The sequence below is a fragment of the Mercenaria mercenaria genome, chromosome 14 (genome assembly GCF_021730395.1).
Source record: "Mercenaria mercenaria strain notata chromosome 14, MADL_Memer_1, whole genome shotgun sequence".
NCBI lineage: Eukaryota > Metazoa > Mollusca > Bivalvia > Venerida > Veneridae > Mercenaria > Mercenaria mercenaria.
This window is the reverse complement of record NC_069374.1, coordinates 5,555,869-5,580,343: the sequence shown is the minus strand read 5'-3', so window position 1 is coordinate 5,580,343 and position 24,475 is coordinate 5,555,869. Positions and strand designations below refer to the sequence as shown.

General features: G+C 33.6%; 1 protein-coding gene across 1 annotated transcript; it reads left to right on the top strand.

Annotated features, from left to right (window-relative positions):
- Positions 1-10,372: 10,372 nt before the first annotated feature.
- LOC123526233 (uncharacterized) lies at positions 10,373-18,199 on the top strand. Its single transcript, XM_045305288.2, has 2 exons — positions 10,373-10,573; positions 15,003-18,199. Exon 2 carries the CDS (start codon positions 15,073-15,075, stop codon positions 18,019-18,021), a length of 2,949 nt encoding a protein of 982 aa, XP_045161223.2. The 5' UTR covers positions 10,373-10,573; positions 15,003-15,072; the 3' UTR covers positions 18,022-18,199.
- Positions 18,200-24,475: the final 6,276 nt, after the last annotated feature.

Sequence of the window (24,475 nt, the reverse complement as noted above, 5' to 3'; positions counted from 1 at the left end):
CTGAATGTTACGGGTTTCCCTACACATTTTTCAACCAATCCGAAGCCGGCAAATAATAACAACATCTGACCTAAAGAGAATATAAAATTCCAGTATACATGCATTTCAGCTATTATTATGTTAAAGTAAACACTTACCAAAGTAACAAATGTGTTATTTTTACTCTCATCCAAATCCCATGCCTCTTGTCCCCTTTTATCTATAGTGTGTCACAGTGTCTTAAATCAGCTATATTGAAAATATGGAGTAAAACTGCATTTTCTTATTTAAATGATCACCATGAAGTCAATGTTGAGACAATATACATGAAACTCCTCCTATATTGAATGAATATAGTCCACTTCAACCAAATACTACTTACATACACTTTCAAGCATAAATGCTACTGCAAAGAGCTGTTTTCATACCCCACCCATCACAAAAACAGTGTTTTTCTGCATTATCAACACATTTCTCATCCTAGGGGATTACTGAAAGTGACTTAAGCATTCAAAATACAATAAATAAACACTAGCTGATACCAACATAAAGATTACACACTATTGACACTGTCATTAGAGCATTTTGCACCTTACATGTCCTTCAAACAGACCTCTGCTGCATATTCTTTTCATCAGTTTTTGGCCACTATGCCATAGATATAAGCATTTTTCCCATTGAAAGACAACAAATTATATAAAAATGATGCAAATATAAGCAAAAGGAGGCATAATCTTGCCAGGTATATCAATTTTGCTGCTGAAAATTGCTGTACTCTCAAATAAATGACAGTCAACCACCTGTGAAGTGCCATTTTAAGGTTACTTTCACACATATTTTGATCATGGAAATGTAAAATACATATTTTAGAACATATTTTTGCAATTAAGAATGCCCGACAAACTACTCTTGCATGAAAATAATTATTGTAGAGCCCAAAATACTTCAATGAATCAGTTAAAAGCAGAAATATAAGAATTACAAACAATTAAAGGGAGATAATTCACTTAATATATGTATTACTTTTTCATTTCTGATAAATCCTTGGCTCAATTTTGGCATTTTTCAGACAACCTGACTAACAACAAGACTAAAAATGGGTTATAAAAGGTGTTCATCATACTTGAAAGCAAATAAAATATGTATCAGCTTACCACCAAAGAAATGTGTTCAAATGACAAATACCTCTCCTGCTCTATCCAACAAGACAACACACAACAGACTACTGTTTGGTCCTTAGAATGCCTATATAATGTAACTGAAGACTGGCCACTTAAACAATACAAGTAAAATAACTAATTTTTGTAATATAACTTCCAGCTGAACCCCATAAACAACACATTTTACTGAATAAGTGATTCTAGAGCAATGTCTATATAGCTGAGTCTTTACACAATATTCATGTGCCCTTTAATTTACTGTTTTCATAAAATATTGTAAGCAGCAAGCTTACAGATATTCTAATATTCTACTTACAATGTTATTCCTGCTTCAAATTGAGCTTTTGAGCATCTGAATCAGTAAAAAATGTCTGAAAAATGTGATACATAATCTTTGTTCACACAAAAAGAGAAATAAAAATGGCAAAAATGGCGCCCCGGAAACTTTCATTGCTTCAAGGAAAAGAGAAAAAAATTCTATATACAATTTTGAAGGTTGTAGGGGCAAAACTTAAATTAAGTCTGCCTGTAACTATGTATTTTTAGTGTCATACCTCTACAATTATTTATCAGTAAGCATTCTGGGCACTGTCAGTACATGGTTTTTCCTACAATCTTGTTCAAAAATCTTCATGGAACCACAGCCAGTTGAGTATGTTCTGAGACCTAAATAAAAGATTTACAAGAAAATAACAATGCATTCATCCAACACTCCATCCCTCCTTAATATCCTGCTCAATGAGAAAACTCTGGATCCATGCAGACACCAAAAACTTGAAATATCACTTAGATCACATGAAAACACATATTTGAAATATTGATAATACAAAGTTTGAGCACCTCTGGTCTTGATAGTGGCTGAAAGTATGTACCTACTTGTTTAAATTCCTGCAATTGTAGTACTAAACAACCTTGGAAGCTTTGATTCTGTTAAAAACACTAGCAGAAGCATGTTAAATAGCAAAATCTATTTTCTGTACCTGTTACTTCAGTTAAGTCACAGCTGAAATGAAACCTTCTTTAGGTCAGACACTGCTATTAATTTTTCCATAGGATTACATTGTAAGAAATGACTCTGTAGGATCCCCTTAAAACTTTTGTTGACACATGAGGTGCCATTTACCCTGTCAAATAGCCTTCCAGACACAAAAAAAATAACACTTTTACATGGGCATGCAGGATCCATTTTTTTTTCTATTTCCATTCAAAGACAACCACCCTCAACTGTGCATTGAATTTAGTGGTGAATTCCAACAAGTACTGACTTCACTAAATTGCTAATTTCAAAGTTAAATATATAGCCAGGCAGCTATAAAATACTTCAAAATGCACAGAAAACATTATATTTCCAGATTTTAAGGATATTTTCATGATTCAAAGCAACACATTTTTAACCAATCAGCTGAAGTCTCACTGAATGTTACGGGTTTCCCTACACATTTTTCAACCAATCCGAAGCCGGCAAATAATAACAACATCTGACCACATACACGAATGTCTATGGACATTTGCAATAAAGCAAAACCTTACCAACACATTACATAAAGGAATGAACAGCTCGTATGTATTACAACTACGTGTCAAAAATCTTACTCTTTAGACATTTTCTCTTAATTTTAAATCTGTTAAAAAGCAATGGTTTTGTTTTTTATTTATTTATTTACTTTTAAAACAACCCGGAAAGATAGGTTAATCGTATGCTGCGAGCCGGCTGCCCCAACCCTAACTCTTTTTTGTTTATTTATTTATTGTTATTATTTTTTACTATTATTATTATATGAGGGGGGAGATAGGGAGAATCCGAGGCTCTCACCAGCGAAAAGGCTCTCTCAAGCTCCTGCTTTCCGAGTATTTACTTACATCATTATTAATGTTTGTACTAGAAAAATGAATGTGCCAAACAAAAACAAAAAACAATGCGAAAAAACTGAGTAATGTCCTTGAACTGTCATTCAATTATAAATCTATGAATTTCTTAAAGAAACTTATAAGTTATTTATTTTACAGGAAAACTGACATTAAGACTATCTCCTCATAATTCTGTAAAAACTATTTTCAGAATTTGGTGAACCTACGTGTTAACGCTGTTTGTAGTAAACCTCGAATGAACTAAAGCCCGCGCTAGCTCATGAAAACTTCGTGCATAAGTTTAAACCGAAAGTTAACAAAAACAAGAAAGAAAACCTTCAAGTACCAAAAAGAAAAAGATATTATTTCTTTCCTTTACTATAGAACTTATACCAAGGAAACATATTAACACAAATAGGTTTCAAAGATTGCGGTTTACTACTGTTCGAAAAAACAAAGATGTCGCGATTATGCCCTGAATTTATAAAGACAGTCAAATACCTAAATTCTGTGAAACTTAAGCTTCCTTTTTAAACTAAAATGAATATAACCGTCAGAGGAACTGCTGGATTTCCATCTACCGTGTTTGTTCAACAGTCTGCTATCTATTTCATCCGTACTATTTGCGACCGCAGAGGCTCCGCCACTTCGTAAACTATGTAAACCAAATTTTTGTTTGTTTTCACCAATAGCTACAATCGCTTCCAAAAATATCTCTCTACTTCTTGAATAAGATAAAGGATTAAAAGTATCAGTTGGGGTATATCTATTACTATTTTTTAGAAATTTCACTTTTGTAAATATATATTGGTTAGAGGAGACGGTCAAGCATGCAGCTGCTAAATAATTCTTCAACCATGATACCGGACATAGTTTATTTCCTGTCTTAGCAATAACTATTTCTGAACCTTTCTGTAATTGATCTGTTTTACTTTTTCTTATATGCAAAGACATGTGATTTTCATGAATATGAACATCTTTCATTTGTAATGAACTTATTCATTAAACCTTAAGAAACCAAAAAACCAAAGAATACACATTGTACATAGCCTATTGTCTTTTAGATTCATACTTCCTGTACTACTATACAGATCTACTATACGATTTAAAATGTCAACAGTAACTGGTTGCTTTTTGCAAGGTGGTTTACACAGAAGACGTCTACTACCGTCGAAAGTGAGTTTAGTTAACTTATTTGAACACGGATTATCTAGAAGGGACAATTCGTGCTTCCAGTTAATAGCGTAAAAATATCCTTCCAGAACACTTCACTGATAGTTAAATCACTCAAGAAAAGACAAACCGTTGTCGCTTTTGCAGGTAAACTAACCAAGTCGTGTTTTCCGCACCAACTGTCAAATTTGTTGAAATAACCAATGTATTTCTTGTTGGTATTCTTGGATTTCGAAGCCAAAACTATGTCCGGTATCTTCCCTGCTGCAGCGCCGAGAGAACCATGATTTGATAACTGCGATATCTCTTTCCATATTTCATGCTTTTCCGAATCCTGAAATACATTTATTTTTAAACTGTAATACCTATAAACATCATACTTAGAGCACAACTAACAATTTTTACAGCTATAATGAAGCCCGTTAGAAAGTGAATGCTATCTCTTAACATCTTTCGGAATAATCTACTTATCACCATACGTCAACTTAATATATACGTATTATATATATATTATTGTCTGTTTTAAAATCGAACGGTTTAAAAATGGGTGAACGTATAAATCAGATCTCATCTCTTTACGACAACTTTGTCGTTAAATCGTACTGATAACTGTAGATAATTATTCTGATAATTTTTCACTAAGCTTTTACAATTAAACACAATCTTTATACAATGTTTTCGAATGCAAATATAAAATAGCTCTTCACGACAACTGTAGGTCGTTAAATCAGAATGATAACTGTAGATCATTAATCCGATAATTTTCCACTAGGATAACTGTAGATCCTTATACAATAATAATATAAATAATAAAAATACTATCTTTATGCGATTTTTTCGAATAATAAATATAAAAGACCTCTTCACGACAACTATAGGTCGTTAATACAAACTGATAACTATACATCATTAATCTGATAATTTTTCACTAGGATAACTGTAGATCCGTTTACAATAAAAAATACTATCTTTTTATGTTTTTTTTGTTTTGTTTTTTAAATGTTAAACATCTCTTCACGACAACTGTAGGTCGTTAATACAAACTGATAACTGTAGATCATTAATCTGATAATTTTTCACTAGGATAACTGTAGATCCGTTTACAATAAAAATGCTGTCTTTGTATGATTTTTTCAAATGATAAAGGTAAAAACATCTCTTCACGACAACTGTAGGTCGTTAATACAAACTGATGACTATACATCAATAATATTATAATATTTCACTAAAATAACTGTAGATCCTTATACGCTAAATACTATCTTTGTATGATTTTTCCAAATGATAAAAGGTAAAACCATCTTTACACAACAACTGTAGGTCGTTAATACAAACTGATTGACTGTACACTGTATATCAATAATCTTATCCGATAAATGCTATCTAATATTTCATATACAATTCATTTATAAACCCGCGACATTACTGTATAACCTTAACATTGTTCCGATTCTTACTGTTCTCCACATGTAAACAACAATTTTTTCACATACGTCATACACGAAGTATGAATAGTTTTGTCACAATCTTATACTGTATTTTTTTTTTTTTTTTACAATTTTGTTTTAATTTTTAAAACAAGTACATTGCCATTAAACGGAGAAACAGCAAAAACACTGCTTAAACATGAGCCTGGAACAAAAAATGTTTTAGGTTTTTCATACTTAACAAATTCAACAACAAATTCCCTGAAAGATCCGGTGAAAGTGTTTACTATTGCTGGTCAAAAATTGGAAGATTTCCACTCAGGAATAACTAAGGTTCCTTCTGCCCCACATTTAATCATATGACGAATGACTTTCTGTATTAAATGAATGGGAGGTACTAACCAATTGTTCTTTCCTGACCAATCAAATGCAAATGCATCTACACCTGATGTTCCTGGACACCAAAATTCTGAATTGAATATTTCTATCTTTTTGTTTTTACAATCTGCGAATCTGTCGACATCAAATGGACCCCATTTGTCATTAAAATACTGAAATACTGAAGATGAAACTCCCCAATCGTCAAAATCTAAAATCTTACTATAGGCATCAGCTTCTGTGTTTAAATTCCTCGGAACCCAATAAGCTTCTAGTAAAATTTTGTGTTTGACGCATAAATCAAAAATTCTTTTTGAAACTGTCTGTAATACAACGTTTGTACTACCTTGACTACAAATTCTAACTGTGTTTTGATTATCTGTATAAACTTTAACAAATTTCCCGGCCAAATGTTTACAAAAAGACTGTAACGCATATTCTAAAGAACGCAACTCCCTGAAAGTAGAACTCTGCTTGATCTCTACATTCGTAAACATAACTCTTGAAATCTTATTCGCTGAACTCAATAAAACTCATGCGGCTGCCTGACTGCTAGCATCCACAAAAAGAATTCTCTCCGGCATTCTATCCAAAGAAACTAAAGATCTGAAGGGAAGTAACTCCAAATTAATGAACCAAAATTGTAACTCTTCTAAAGACTGAGAATCTAACACAAGTGTTGTATCCCAAGATTCCCTTTGAATTATTGGTAAGTGAAGATTTCTGGTCATAATTTGACACACGTTCCCAAAACAAAAAGACATGGAAAGAATTGTTCCTACAACTTTCGCCAATGAACGGGCTGTACATTTGTCTTTATTCTGTTAATATCCTAAAATCATTTGTTTCAATTTTTCTAACGGGGACTTCGACACTCCCTGTAGATAAATCCCAAATATTTCCCAGCCATTCTAAAATAGGACATTGTTCCCATTGACTTTTTTCCTCATTAGCTATTAATCCTGCTCTAACAAGATCTTGCCTAACCTGATTGTTTACTTTGTGACATACAGCGGGGGTGTCTGTGCCCCACCCATCGTCTAAATAAACAATTATCTTTATTCACATTCCGCGCCAGTATTTCACCAGAGGTCTTAAAAGTTTGGTAAACAGCTATGGTGCTATAGAAATACCAAACGGGAGGACGGTGAAAACGTAAAACTTGCGTTCTCCGTTTACTACCCTTGAAAAACCTAAAAAAATCTTGATATTCTTCGTTTATGTTTACATGATGATAACCCGAGCTTAAATCAAACTTGAACATAAAATTCCCTTTTTGACAAAATTCTAAAGCTTCTTTCTGACATTCAAATTTCACTTCACGTTTGATTACATGTGTATTGATATGCCGCAAATCAAGAATTAGCCTCTCTTTACCCTTACCATTGACGGATACGGTCAATGGATTTACACAATAGGGCTGACGGTCTACCTCGACAATACATTTCTTATCTAAAAGATCTAAAACCGCTGATGTGACAAAATTGTGATGTTTTAAAGAAGAAAAATTATTTTTCAAATTTACAGAACTTGGCATCGTCTCAAAAGAGATTTTAAACCCGTTTCTGATTACATCTTCTATAAACGTGTTTACTTTCAGTTCATGTACCCAAAAATCTACATGTTTTTTAATATTGTCTTTTACCGTAATTGAAACACTTTTACATTCTAATGGAATCAAATTTTCTGAATTATCATACTTAACTTTACTTCCCGTTACTGTTGCCGTCTGGCTGCTCTGTCGTAACTGCTGGTTTGGGTGTATTCTGTGCTCTAGTGGCTGTATACCTCTGTGTGTAGGGACAATGTCTGGCGAAGTGACCTGGCAAGTGACAGGAGAAACACTGCCCTGAGAATCCTCCATTCCTCTGGATATTTCCTGGGTAATATGCTTGGAGATTGCTTTCATTTCGTGTCGAATTCCCTCGAAAGGAAGAACGTTGTTGATACGCTTGCCTGGGCTGTACTGACAAACGCTGCTGAAATGCTCGGTCGTATCCATATGGGCTGAATCTACGTGACCTATTTGCCCTTGCGTAACTTGGAAGCGTCGTCATCATTATCAGCCAACGGATCGGCGTCATACTGTCTAACGGTATCCCAACCATGCTTGTCAGCGATTATTAACAGTTTTTTACGTTTACGATTGCTTGAACTTCGTTCTTGAAATCACACAATGCCTCAATTCTATTCAAACTCTCTAAACGTTCAGAATTGAAATTGAACTGATGTTTTCAAGATTCAGTTTTAAATTCAAAAGTACCTTCATGTGTGGACTTCTTGGCACTAAAGTTCCCGAATCTATATTCTAACCCGTCCAGAACAATGTCCCTTTGTTTATCCAAAGCCTGTTCAATCTGTGTAGAAATCTCGATATTGTTGTTTGGTACAGAATCCGGGGGCGTTCCATTAGCGCTCCTATTTTCGTTGCCGCTGGCAGGTAAATTCTTTTTCTCCGCTCATTGAAAACGGTGATATCAAGAATTTGGTGAACCTACGTGTTAACGCTGTTTGTAGTAAACCTCGAAAGAACTAAAGCCCGCGCTAGCTCATGAAAACTTCGTGCATAAGTTTAAACCGAAAGTTAACAAAAACAAGAAAGAAAACATTCAAGTACCAAAAAGAAAAAGATAATTCGTGGACAATACATTGATATGATATCAAAAGCAATCAACCACAATCGATACGGTGTGAATAACTGGACAGCATACAGAAATCTCCTAAGATAAAGATAACGGGTCATGATATAAACGAAATATCAAACTTTATTTCTGCGTCAAAAATTCTGCTGATAGTTTAATCTGCGGAAATTTATTTCTGCGTGACAGCCTCGACCCGCAAATTTAGCAGAAATAAAAACCCGCAGAATTAACCCGCTATACGGTATAGTCATCTTATGAATTTACCAATGTGTTCAAAGATTACTATGAGTTGAGTTGAATTGTGTTGTATAACATGCGACATCTTTCACCACTTTTGATTCATGACCCAGTTTCCACGCTCTTTCTCTCTACTGCAGCGCTAAGTATAATACAGCAACACGTTAATATAGATAAACTCTTTTTCCTATGCTGCCGTTAACGTTAGCAACAAAGAATTATTCTGACACAGATAAGTTCTCTTCTTTAAAACCATTTCTTTCTAGAGTCGGGTTACTTGTCTCGCATTTTCAGTCACCACAAATTTACATTTTAGCATATTCGAAATAAGGAAGTCTAAACAAGTTAAAGCATAGCAAAAGTTCCTTCTAGGGCATATCTATATAAATATAAAATGATCATCTTGTAAAATTTTGGTTGCAATGTCTGTTTTATACTGCCAAAAAATTTCAAGTAAGTATTTACGCTAGTTATTTAACATAAATTGTTAAATCCAACAACAAATTAAATCTGTTACCACTTTCAGTAGAGTAAATACGGCAATAAGACATAGACCCGGTTAATCAATTACGATTCGATGCGTGAATTTGTTGCGCATAATTAGAGGGTCGCAATGGGGTTTGTTTTCATATATTAACTATGCATTTCAAGGTAACGATAATATTTAGTTGTTTACATTTAAATTTGCTGATATATGTCTATCTGGTCGACTGAATGTATGTTATGTTCCTCAAGAATGGAGAAAATAACATCCTCGGGTTTAGTAATATGTAATCCACGGAACGCGTTCAGTCAGAGAGTCGCCTCAATTAGGAAAGAATAGTCTAACGTCAGAGATTATTTCTAAGGTCACGGAGTTTTATTGACCAGCTTGTAATGACAACAGCTTTCGGTATCAGTAGCTCAGTCAAGTGTGACTTATTGAACTATAATATTCCTTCTCAAGAGAAGGAATAATAACTAATAAGTGAAATCATAGTGTATTTCACCATAAAGTTGATTGCAAACTTATTTTCCCCTTATATCTGCATTCTTTATGATTAGATAGGGTCATGAACAGAAGGACTTTGTCAATTTATGAATTCGGTAATACTAAGACGGTTAAGTTTCATGCTAAGAATTGAAAAAAAACGATACTTATTAGCTTCAAACTTATTTTTATGTTTTACGTTCTTTACGAAACACTGAAGTCTTTATTATAATTACCTAGCAAGGAATTTGGCTTGGCTGAGGCGTTTCTTGCCACCATTGTGTCATTAGCCTACATAGTTTAAACCTTTGTTACTGAAGTTTGTAGATACAGAATTGTTTTAAAACATAGAATCAAATGAACCAATGAGAAAAAAAAGAAATCAAAACTGTGAATTAAGGAATGAATTGTGATTTTCCGGTTTCCATCGAGATATACAATTAATTGGCTTGCAGCTGCGTTCTTCGGATGAGGGTTTTCCTGTTGACGTGTTAGATGTAAACAAGTGGTATATATCGAGCGGTATGACCTTGTACAAATATCAAAATTAGCTCAAACACTTGTGTTGGTTTATTTAGTTAAACTTTTGTGTTTAGTTAGCTCCACATCTGCAACGGATCATGCGGGTTATAAATATATTATATTAAACTCAGAGAATGTGCGAATTCAGTTAATATGAATATACTCTTGTATGATTATTAAGGGGATTGTGATAATACATTATGTACAATGGGATAACTAAAGGATTTTAGAAACCAGGTAAGCATTTTCAAACTGTTCCCGAAAAAAATGAAAACTATTTTTAATTCAATGTTACATGTCTCGCATTTTCAATTTAAGTTTAAATAATTCGCGTTGATTCAATGTGACTGAGGTTGTTAGTGGGTTATACTCATAGGCTAAAATACATACATTTTAGAAAGTATAATTATCTTAGGTTAAAAGAAATCGATGTGTTATTGTATTGAAGAGGTATTGAAATGTTGGATGTACGATTATTTCGTGCTATTTACAGTCACTATATAATTTAGCTGAAATGTCAAATTTGTCATTTGAAGTTGTCTGCTTTACTTAACACAACACACACCTACTTAACATGTATACAAACTGAATATTAATAAAGGCTGACAACGAAAGCTCTGGCAACAAAAGACCACATGAATAAAATTATCGAAATTGCTGATAGAACTCTGAAGATAGAGATAGTTGAATATGGCATGCAAGAAAACGATCCTCGTTACCATCCAGCAGAATATTCCCACCTGCACTCATCTGCACCTATTTGCAGGGACATACGCCAGTGGGTGAGATTTAAAGTTGTATCAAGCATGGGCGATGATTTTGTTGTATAATGCCAAGTAGATAGGAAGGGGCGTACGCCAGTTAGTAGGGTTTATAGAAATTCTATTCATGATACATATTGTCTGATTTAAAGGGATGTTTATGGACGGACATAGTGTTTTGTAGAAAATATTCACTTTTTGCAAGATATAAAACCAGATAACACAGCTGGAAACAGAATTGCAACATGGACCGTGTGCTGCAACTGCGCAGATGGTGACGATAATATATATATTATCTGGGATTTCAAACAGCCTTTGACTTAGTCAAAAATATGCATAAAAGTTCATGGGCATAAAGGCTATTGTTTAGCACGTAAAGTTGTGCACCTGAGGGTTTGTTTGGGATATCAGTCAGACCAAAATTATGGCCCTTGACTTAGTCAAAAACATGCAATAAGGGCATAAAAGTGTGTCTCCCATGTATCTCAAAAAGTATTTGACCTAGAGTTATAAAACATTAGAGATTATTATACGGTGTGTGCAGTTGTGCACCTGATGTTCCGTTTGCGATTTCAATCAGAAATACAAGTTATAGGTCTATGACTTTGAGAAAATAACTCTAAAATGCTTAAAGGTTTGTGTTGCACAAATCTTAACAATATTTCACATAGAGTCATTGAAACATGTACAGTGGCAGGAAGTGGGGGCACCAGTGTCCTTTTGACACAGATTTAGTTTTACTATTAATACCTGATGCTTTGTGATATTTGTATCTTCCAAAACTCGCCCAAGCCTCAACCGAAAAGAACTTTTCTTATTATCATCAGTCTTTATCTGTTCTTAATGTCCAAATCCCACCCTTAATATTTCTTTACTTTAAGTATTCATTCTTGGACTTAAATTTAACAATTGCAAATAGTAATCTAGAAACGAATATATATGATAAAAAAGACTATTTCAAATGTGAAATTGTGAACTTCCCCCACCTTGATGGAGATGTCTCTCGGGCGACATCACACAGTGTCAATATTTCGCAACTTATTCGTTTTGCAAGAGCTTGCTCAAAGTTAGAGGATTTTAATGATAGAAATATCATATCATAAAACATATTACAACAGGGTTACCGATATCATAAACTACGGATGACTTTCACTAAATTTTACTACAGATCTTCCGAACTTTTAAAGAAATATAATACTAACCTTAAAACACATTTAAAGCTTGGTCTTGCACACCCGGTGTACTATGGAGATGTAGTTTATAAAATTCGGAAAATTAAACATAATCTTTATTTTAATCAAACATTTGTAAAATGTGTTAAAAAATATCAAAAGAGGATACAATGCGAAAATCGTTAAGCACAGAGTATGTCTGGTGATAAACCCCTCACCCTTTCCTATTTGATGGTGCGATGACGAATAAAGTGTAAGACTCCTTGACGCTTTTCTCCTAAATCCTACAAAAATGGACGGAATGAGTGGAATTTTGTCTTGCAACTTGCTTAATCGTGCCCTTAAGAGCTCTGACTTCAGACATGTTGTTGAGTACATTGGTGTAATTATACCTTAGAGTGACCCTAATTTTATGTTTTACTTGATATGATCCGGTACTTTGTCACTAATGTTATAGAGCCTTTCTCAGCGGGGATTTATTTTATTTACATTGTGTGGTCTAACTTGATAAAGATAGGGTAAGTGCGAGGTTGGCATGCCCTAAACACGTTTAAACCTTCAGTTTCCTTTATATCCTTTGCGCACCTGGCCAATTTTTACAGCGATTGCCTGTAGCGTATTGAAACGGGTAAAAAATTCTTTGCCTCAAAACCGGACCAATCTTTGCAGAGATTGCCTGCAGCGTTATGAGACGGGTGCCTTTTTTGCAGGTTTAAAACCGGACGCGAGATTTGACGTATTTTCAGAAAAAGGTACGTTTAACAACGTTGAAATGAACCCAAGTACGTTTTTTTTCTGTTGTCGCTGTTTAGCAAATTTACATTATAATGATTTCATTTACTGTTTAAAAGCGTATAAAATAACCAAATATGGGTAAGAACCAAATATACGTTTTTCAACGATACAGTGCTCTTATGGGTAAGAACCAAATATACGTTCTTTAACGATACAGTGCTTTTTCGGGTAAGAACCAAATATACGTTCTTCAAAGATACAGTGCTCTTTCGGGTATTGCAAAAAGAGTCCTTACTTTTGCCAACATGCCAACAACGTTCAAATACGTATTTTGAAAATAATCAATAATGACCGTTATGACCAGTAAGATCGATTTTATTGATCACTTTTATAATTTTATCGAGATAACCCATATATTGTCTCCAAATCTACATAAGTCTTATGTTTGTCTTATAAGGCTTTATTATGTGTGATTTGAATTTAAATAGGCCAGGGTTTTCTCAAGAATGCTTAAAATATGCACATTTGATAGTTTATTGATTTATAGGTAAAGACTTTCCTAACAAAAATTACTTTTCATGAATTAAACAGGTAAAATATTAAAATAGTGAAAGAGAATTTCAAGGCCGCTTTTTAGAACCATAAGTAATAAACGTTTCAATTTCAGGAATTAAAAGTAAAAAAATAAAAGTTTCAGGGTTCCTACGCTAAAATGGGGTCAGGTTTTGAGGATAGAAAATTTTACCCCGTTTAAAAGCGTTATAGACATTCACTGTAAAGGTTGGCCCATTTTTGAGGACTTAAAAATTTTACCCGTTTCACTACGTTACCGGTGCGCAAAGGATATAGATAAGTGACCGTTCCAATGTGGTGCCCTATTTTGAACTTGTTTTCTGTCTGTCTCGTATTTTGTGTTGCGTATGTTTTCTTGTTTGTTGTTGGCGTTTCTTTCCTTTTTCTCCCCACCACCCACATCGCCCCCTCCCGCCCTTTCCCCTTGCATTTGCACCCCCTCTCCTTTTATTATGAGTAATTGATCGTGCCCACCGTAATTTTGGCTGCCGGCCGTCTTTAGGCGGTGCCCGACTGTTGTTCTTTCCTGCGTGTGTGCGTGTGCGTGTGCGTTTGTCGTGGTCGGTGCCCCACAGTGTTGTTTTATCTTACTTGTCTGTTTGCTTATCTATGTATGTTTGTGTGTGTTTGTGTGTGTGTGTGGGGGGGGTGTGTGCGTATGTGCGTGCGTGCGTTCCCTGTGCGTGTGTGTTTGTGTCTTCTACGTGGGTGTCTGCGCTGCTGTGATTTACGTTGTAGAGGTACTGCGTTACTGGCTTTCCCTTTTGAATATTCATTCTTACTCCACTTTCCCCCTACACCCAACCCCTTTTTCTACGCCTTACCCCTCCCCCTTTTTCTATATTTTCCACATAATTAAAATGTACACGTTGGATTTTTTTAAGCAACCCGATATTGTATCCCCACCCAGTACCTTCTCAATATAGGCTTACTTCCGTCTCTCCCATATATTTTTTCATTTCAGTTTGCTTCTTGTGATTTATGTTATTCTAGTGATTATAAAATGTCTTTAAAACATTTATATATCTTAAAAGTCCAGAGACCTGCTCGTTCACAGTGCACTTATGTTTAAATTTGACTGTTTTTCATATATAAAGGTGAAAAGATAACAAGCCATAGTAAAACATGTAAAGTACTGATAGATTATATCTTAACGTTTTCATTGGATGACTAATGCAGATGTTAGTTTTTATTCCTATTTACAAACAGCATTGGTGTTATTAATAAACAAATAAGGTTTTTACTTCGAGTTAACATGTTTTTTCCAACAAAAAGACATATATTGAGATGAAACAACACCACAATGATATATGCCATAACGATGTCCTTTTTTTTTTACAAAAACGGCTTACTTTCGATAGATTGTTCCAAGGTGTGTTTAACCATTTAAGCCTAACATTTAATGATATGTCTTTTGATTTTCAGTGAACGTAGAGAATATTGTACGTTGAGAAGATATGCCACTCTGAAAAGATTTCCTACATAAGACCATAACATGTACACTGACATTGAGAGTGAGCACTCTGCAAGCCAAGATGAACCATGCACCAGCCAATCATTTTCATTAACATCATTCGAACAGATGAGCAGTTATGAGTCGGTTGGTGATTACCCGGAATCTGACGACGAGCTACCTGATAGTTCTATTCTCGACAAAAAGTTGAATAACATCAGTATCACGAAAATAAACATAAGCCTTTTCCATAATATCGATACCGCGGAAAAAATAATAAAGAACATCACTTCCAGAAGAAAACGTAAACACAGTAAAGATTTCCTAGGTCCGAAGAGAAAATTATCTAGATTAGACAGTAAAGCGACAGACATTTCTGCATCCAATTTGTCAAATCAAGATGTTCCACAAAGATATGACCTACAACCTGTCGTTACTTCGGATACAGATTTACGAACAGCAGAAACATTTGATTCTGGCATAAATATGAGTTCAGGCAAAGATTTACAGCAGAACGTATCGACTGCATCACAAATATCATTAAATGGTCAAACCTCTGTTGAAACGTTAGCTACAACTTCACAAAGAACCGATTCAACTGATGCATACTCAACAATACCCGCTACTTCAAATTCATGTAAATATTTTGGCTCTGATAATGTGCCAGATATAAGACCAGTTCTACTGAAATCGCAAATTAATAACATGTTAAAGGAAAAGGGAATACATTACAAACTGAAATTGTATCTTGTTGAGGCCAAGAAAGAGTCTTCATTTTCCAAACTGTTTGCTGAAATGGCGACAGTGAAAAGTCGTGAAAGGCTTTGTAAGGAAACGGAGGTTAGTAAATCTTACATCCTATTCTTCTACAGGAATGTAGAAAACATATCCATTAAACCTGAAATCTATGCTTTAACCACTGGATCCGCATGGCAGATAGTGTCGAAATACGCAGACAAAAAATTTACCAAATTAGTAGAGAGACGGACACTTCAATTTCCGTTTCACCATGTAGAGTATAAACGAGACAGTGGACATGTCTCGAAAGAGAAACAGTGGGCACGACCAGGACATGAGATCACATTTTCAACATGGGATTACCTCGGAAAAATGGTAGGAAACCGAACAAGAATTATCCGAGAACATTCATCTCTATATGCAAAATCTTTAGACGCATTTCTGACGAAGACGGGAAAGCCTATTGCATCAAAGGTTCAACTAACCGAACGTAGTTTGAAAATACAACGCAAAATGAATATAACTCAACTAGGATATATACTGGATCACTTTTCAAAAATATGTTCAAACGAAAAGACATATCTCGTTAATGATGGAACTTGTGACGCAAGAAAGGAGGAAACCGATGACCCCATGTTTGAAATGCATGATTTCATGGCAAATGTCTCTAGAAGAAAGCGCATTCGAGAATTAAACGAATCCTTATTCAAGGTACTGGAAGAAAGTATGAACGGATTTGAGTCACATATAGTTCTCAATTATTTGTCAGATGAAAAATGGCTAAAGGCAAAAGAATTCAGACTTTACGCCCGCCCTCTGTCTGATAAAACGGGCGCGACATCAGAGACTGCGAAAAGGACTCGACGCAACAGAAAGAAAATTGCTACCTGGTTTAAATGTCCAAGACTTGACGAAGTTATGCTCAGTTTACGGAAAAACTGTGGCAAAGAATTCAAAGAAGAATGGCTGGAAGATGTAATTATTAAGTTCTGTGGTATAGAAGCTCCGCTCAAGAACTGCATTCACAGTCGCTTTAGTACAGCAGATATAGGAACATACATATACAACCATGGAGTGTGGGTAGAGATAAAGGCACACTATCTGTATTGTATTGAGAGAGACTTTGTCAAAATGATGAACGCACACTTACTAGATGAAAACAAGTTACCGCTGCTTCTGCCATGGAAACATCCAGGGCAAAACAAAGATAAGGAATACAAAATTAACCCATTTGATAAGGAAACGATGGAGCCAAAATGGAAAATGCACTTCGAAAAACTATGCGTCACAGCCCAGTTTCACGAAGTTTTGGATGAAGCCGAAAATTTGCCGGAAGTACATATGACTTTCAACTTTCAAAGTTTGAAGGAAAAGAACCTACAAGAGAAAGCGGCGCATCTGTACAGACTGCTAGAATGTAATCTGAATGAAGATGACTACAATGCAGCCCATACATTGCTGAACATGATCCTGCCTGACAATTCTAAAACACAGGTTCTTACTTGTGACAAGAAAACGCCTCTAGGTATTGAACTTTGTGATATTTTGATTTTCGATGACAGTACCACATATCTTGTACATGTCAAAGCAGGCTTTGATGGGGGTCCTATTCGAGAAGTTTGCTCACAGATTCGAAACGCAGCTGATAATATTTACCGCGTGCAAACCATTCCAAACGTAACTGGTATCATCGATGAGTACTGGAAAGAGCTGACCAAAGAGGCACCAAATCCTCAAACGCACGAGAATGAAGTAAAAGCGCGTTTCGAAAGTATGACGAAAGATAAATTCAAAGAATTGTTTCATCCGAAGCGGGAGATTGTATTTGTTCTTGCATGTCGCGATAAGAGAAAGCGCACAGATTTTAGTCAGGATATACCTCAGTCTATTGAAGTGAATGTGACAGATGAGATAAAAGAATGTTTTCCAGAAGAAGAGTGGTCACCGATTATCGAACGTCTAAATAAAGAAGGATATTTGACACAACAGGGAGACCTTACGAACAAATTCATCATAGAGGGCGGCAACAAAGAAGCGTTCAAACAGACATTACAAAACTGGGATGCTATCGCGTCCGCAAAGAAAGCAGCTGCTGTCTTTAAAGTTCTTGTATCCGGACTTCCGATGTCAAAGTCGACTATTGCCAAAATGGAAATCATAAGGCTGACACATGACTTTGAACGGTACTGGATTGGTGAAAGAAAATTGCAGCTCAAAATATGCAAAATAGGAACTGATTTTCCAGACTGTTGAATTATATTGATGACAACTTTAACAGTAAAAATAAAAAGAAACTGTCTGGTAGAAACATTGCAGAAATGTTAAAAATCTTCTGGAAAAGATTTCAAAATACGACTATTGTATTTGGCGTTTATTTGACATAAACGAATCATCAGATATTGCCTCATAGAAGTCCGGTTTCCGAACTTTTTTCTAGATCTACTGAGTTAATATTTTTTACAAAACTTCAGAAACAGAATATTATGTGAAGTTTTTAGTAAAACCACTATTTTCAGAGAGTGTGTAACATATCAAGATCTTTACTGAAACTCTAAAATGTTAAAGTGATCCTACATTAGTTTTGACTAAAATCAAATAATATAAGTGACTTCAAATATACTCTCTTAGTGGTGGAATATAAAGTCAAATATTTTCATTTACACACTGTTTGGTATAAAGTAAAATGTAAGTATTTGACCTCGAGATATAAAAAAACGTATTATACAGTATATTTATAGATTCGCTTATTTTGCTAAAAAAAAAAATTTAAAAAGGTCGTAAAGCAGCATTTGGAAAAATACATTTAACCTATCTTGGAAAGATTTCTTTTCTTATTACATGTAATAATATGCACCAGTCACTTTAGAATGTTATCGTCGAACCAGTCGCTTTGTAAGGCTATCTTCAAACTCTTCGATTCCTTAAGCTATTATCGAACGAGACGCTTTGGAACACTATCACAGAATGAATCGCTTTGACAAGCTATTTATTTTACAAGATTTTACAAGCAGTTTGTTTTTGAAGGTTGTCTTTACTACTAATCCTGCAATGACTTTGTTTTCAGTGTTGAACGTCTGTTATCTTTGTATCAGTTTTAGTGATATACGTCTTTATATGTTATTTTATACAATGTTAAATATTTGGTTTCAAGGTAGATATTTAAAGCATGTATGATGTGGTCAACGTATAACTAGATACTGTTGAAAAAATCCAAAGAAATAGTCTAAGCATGTATGACGGATGTATGACGAATGTGAAATATACTTTTTCAACAAGTTGAAGCGGAATTTCTCGAAACATTTTATTCGTAAAAAGCTTCTAATCTTGACTAAGAGATGTCATTCTTTTTTCTTTTTTTTTTTTTGGATAAAATTCAAAAAAGATCAATTTGAAATCATCGAATATTATAAAAACATCCACACAAATATTTTTAAGGCAACGTCATTTTCGCTTATCTGGTCAAACGTTTATATGATTCCTTCATATTAAACAAGTTTTGCAGTTACCCATGGTTCATTGATCTTAGAACAAAACAAACTGTTCCTAAAATATTCCTTTGGTATTGACGAAATAGGACACTGAACTGTGATGCGCCGATACTTATATGTAAGGGTTCTTTATCTTTTAAAACGTGACTGTAAATTATCGTCTTAAAAGTTTCCGTACAAATGATAACATACTTGTATATTCAAAATACAAAGTGCATTCTCTGACTTTCGTATGACACTCATTTTTATGCGATGACTTAAATAATTTGTCTGTCAAACAGATTTATGATCTGGTGACAATTGAAAATACAGGCTAAGTAAGAATTAAGTAACGTTTTAACAAAATCAGAAGAGACAAAATTGGACAGCATCACGTCACATTTTTATAATTTTATTAAATTTACGTAGTATTCGTCCAAAACTTTAAAGATTAAGGAATATCAACTAAATATGCCTTCTCTACATTATATAACAATCCCGTCGCTCTTTGCTGATATGAGGCGAAACGTGAGCACTTTTACTGAACAATTGTCATGTCACTTGATATGGTCGAACATTTTGTTCAAAAGAAACTGTTTAATTTGATTAAACAAGTATAATAATTTTCAATGCTTTTATTCAGCATATTGTATAAACTTTTGTTACGAAAGAAATACTTTAAACATGTCTGACGGATGTACAGTGTAATTAATTTTATTTAGTGGAATTATTGTTTGAAAAGACGTACTAAGCATTTATGATTGTTGGCAATTTTTTCTTCTTTTGTTGATTTTTCAAGTGAAATCGTAATTTCAAAGTGTTTAAATTTTTGTTTCAAAGTAAGTATTTGTTTAAAGCATGTATGACTATTTGTTGGATATAAGATGATATTGTTGAAACTTTTTATAAGAAATGTTTTAAGCATGTATGACTATTTGATATTGTTGAAATATTTTACAAGAAATAGTTTAAGCATGTATGACTATTTGGTGGATATAACAAGCATGTATGATTATTTAAAGGATATAACTTGATATTGTTGAAACTTTTTTATAAAAAAAATAGTTTAAGCATGTATGACTATTTGTTGGATATAAGATGATATTGTTGAAACTTTTTATAAGAAACATTTTAAGCATGTATGACTATTTGATATTGTTGAAACTTTTTATAAGAAATATTTTAAGCATGTATGACTATTTGATATTGTTGAAACTTTTTATAAGAAATATTTTAAGCATGTATAACTATTTGATATTGTTGAAACTTTTTACAAGAAATATCTTAAGTATGTATGACTGTTTGGTGGATATAAGATGATATTGTTGAAACGTTTTATAGGAAATATTTTAAGCATGTATGACTATTTGATATTGTTGAAACTTTTTATAAGAAATATTTTAAGCATGTATGACTATTTTATATTGTTGAAACTTTTTACAAGAAATATCTTAAGTATGTATGACTATTTGGTGGATACAACTTGATATTGTTGAAACTTTTTTAAGAAATATCTGAAGCATGTATGACTATTTGTTGGATATAAGATGATATTGTTGAAACTTTTTATGAGAAATATTTTAAGCATGTATGACTATTTGATATTGTTCAAACTTTTTATAAGAAATATTTTAAGCATGTATGACTATTTGGTGGATATAAGATAATATTGTTGAAACTTTTTATAAAAAATATTTTAAGCATGTATGACTATTTGGTGGATATAAGATGATATTGTTGAAACTTTTTATAAGAAATATTTTAAGCATGTATGACTATTTGATATTGTTAAAACTTTTTATAAGAAATATTTTAAGCATGTATGACTATTTTATATTGTTGAAACTTTTTACAAGAAATATCTTAAGTATGTATGACTATTTGGTGGATACAACTTGATATTGTTGAAACAATTTTAAGAAATATCTGAAGCATGTATGACTATTTGGTGGATATAAGATGATATTGTTGAAACTTTTTATAAGAAATATCTGAAGCATGTATGACTATTTGGTGGATATAACTTGATAATGTTGAAACTTTTGATAAGAAATATTTTAAGCATGTATGACTATTTGATATTGTTGTAACATTTTACAAAAGATATCTTAAGCATGTATGACTATTTGGTGGATAGATATTGTTGAAACTTTTTTTATAAAATAGTTCAAGCATGTATGACTATTTGTAGGATATAACTTGATATTGTTGAAAACATTTTCATACGAAAATAGTTTAGGCATGTAAGCATGTATGACTACTTGGTGGATATAAGATGATATTGTTAAAACTTTTTACAGAAATAATTTAAGCATTTATGACTATTTATAGGATATCACTTAATATTGCCGAAACATTTTTTATAAAAAAAAATAGGTAAAGCATGTCTATTTGTTGGATATAAGATGATATTGCTGAAACTTTTTACAAGAAATATCTTAAGTATGTATGACTATTTGTAGGATATCACTTGATTTTGTTGAAACTTTTTTAAGAAATATTTCAAGCATGTATGACTATTTAGTGGATATAACATGATTTTGTTGAAACTTTTTTATAAGAAATAATTTAAGCATGTATGACTATTTGTAGGATACAACTTGTTATTGTTGAAACTTTTTAAGTATGTATGAATATTTTCAATCTCTTTTATTCGGTGAAAATATATTTTGATATTTTCTGAAATAATGTCTAAAGCATTTTTGACGGATATCAGTGTTTATATCTGGTGAACATGTTACTTGACATTGTCTCTTTTTATTTAAATGCCTTAAGGTATTAGATCACTAATAGTAATGTTTACAAAATGGCCTTTGCTTGGTATATTCTGAAAGGTAACTGTGTTTTGCACTATTTTGCAATTTTAAGCAACTTTTACCATGTCGTTATTTATAAATTTTGTATAACTTATGGTATCTCCTCAAGCTCAATTAGGGACAAATTTCAAAGTGATAGCCACTATCCAAAACGTTTGCAGAGAACTCATTTTACCATTAATTTTAATAAAAGAAACATCAAACTATTGGTAAGCAATTATAAAACACAAAATAAAAATGTCAATATCATTTTTTCTATGGTGCCTCAAGTAAACGGATTTAATGAGACAGAATTCATACTTCAACATTGAAAAAATAAGGTCGAATGCTGTGTTTCTGTTCTGAATTTTGCTTACACCATTTAAAAATAACCTTAGGGCAGACGTAAAACCTACCAAAATTTCTTCCACAATAATGTAAGAGTGAAAGCAAAATAGAGAACTTTCACCGCATGTAACTCAATATTTTTAAAGATGTGTAACTCTACCCCTTCTGTTTAAGTAGTAAATTCACTTTGAACACCAAGAAATCGCTTATAAGATTTATCTTTTTTTTTCCATTTTTGTACAATAAATCAATAATAAGTCTTGAAGGAAGTAAAAACTTACTAGAAAAAAAGGAAAATTAGGGGAAAAAATTTGGTCCCAGTAGGGCTTGAACCTACGCCCCCCTAAGAATTGCAGTAAAAGTAGGTTTATGTTAGGAATTGAATACTCTTCAAAAAGGAGGTTCTCTATTAGTGATCTAATACCTTAAGCTTTAATACGGATATCATTATCCCTTTATATGTCTCCCCACCACTGGGGGACATATCATTTTTGCCCTGTCCGTCCATCAGATAGTCCGTCATTTCATTACATTTAATTTCAAAACAATACATGGAGAACCATTTGACCTAGAACCTTCAAACCTCATAAGGTGACAGGGCGTATGAAGTAGACGACCCCTAATTTTAGGGGTCACTCCGTCAAAGGTCAAGGTCACAAGGGCCTTAACATGGAAAAACATTTCCAATCAATAAATTGAGAACCACTTGACCCAGATTGTTGAAACTTCATAGGATAATTAGACATACAGAGTAGATGACTCCTACTGATTTTGGGGTCGCTCCATCAAAGGTCAATGCACAGGGGCGAGAACATGAAAATCTATTTCCAATCAGTAATTTGAGAACTATTTGATGTAGAGCCTTCAAACTTCATAGGATGAAGTACTTACAGAGTAGATGGTCCCTTTTTGTTTTTGGGGGTCATTCAATCAAAGGTCAAGGACGCAGGGGCCATCCGTCCGTCACATTTCATTTTCGATCAGTAACTGCAAAACTATTTGACCTACCATAGGATGATAGGGCTTACAGAGTAGAAGACCACAATTATTTTAGGATTACTAGATCAAAGGTAAAGGTCGTAGGGGCCTGAACATGGAAAACAGTTTCTGATCAATAACTTGAGAACCACTTGACCAAAAATGTTGATACTTCATAGGATGATTGGACCTGTAAAGCAGATGACCTCTTTTGATTTTTGGATCACTTATTCAAAGGTCAGTGTCACAGGGACCAAAGCATGGAAAACATTTGTCCCAGAACCTTTAAACTGCATTTAAACTGAGTATACAGTAGATGGCCATGATCATTTTTGGGGTCACTTCAACATAGGTCAAGGTCACAGGGATCTGAACATCGAAAATACCTTCCCATCAATAACGTGAGAACCACCTGATGTTGAAACTTCAAAGGATGATTTTACATGCAGAGTAGATAAACTCTAATTATTTCGGGTCATTCGATCAAAGGTCAATGGTACTGGGGCCAGAACATAGAAAACCGTTTCCAATCCATTATTTGAAAACCAGTAGACCCAGAATGTTGAACTTGTGTGGGATGATTGAGCATGCTGGATAGATGATCACTAATGCAGCCAACTATCAGTGTCTATTTGACTTTTGCTCCTGTCTTCTATTGTCTTCTTGCCTATTTCTACTATGCATTGGGGGAGACATGCGCTTTCCTCAGAGGCATCTTTTAGTTATTTAATACGAACATAAAACTAGATATTGTTGAAATCTTTATTTCGAAAGAAATATTTTTATGTCTAATATATGTTAATGTTTATGTCTCGTGAAAATGTAACTTGATATTGTCTTTCAGAGGAAATATTTTAAGCATTCTTTTGAATATCAATCTTTTGTTTGGCGAATATACTAGTATATAAGTAAATACTATTGAACTTTTATCTCCAAAGAAATATTTGAGAAGTTTTTGATAGATTGATAGATGTCAGTGTTCTTTGGGGTGATAATTTAACTGGATACGTCTAAAATGTAGTACTATACCCATGTGCAATTGATGTTAACGTTTTTATTCTTTGAACATACACTGAGCCACTTTAAAAAAAAGGTAACACATACGTAGCCCTAAATAAT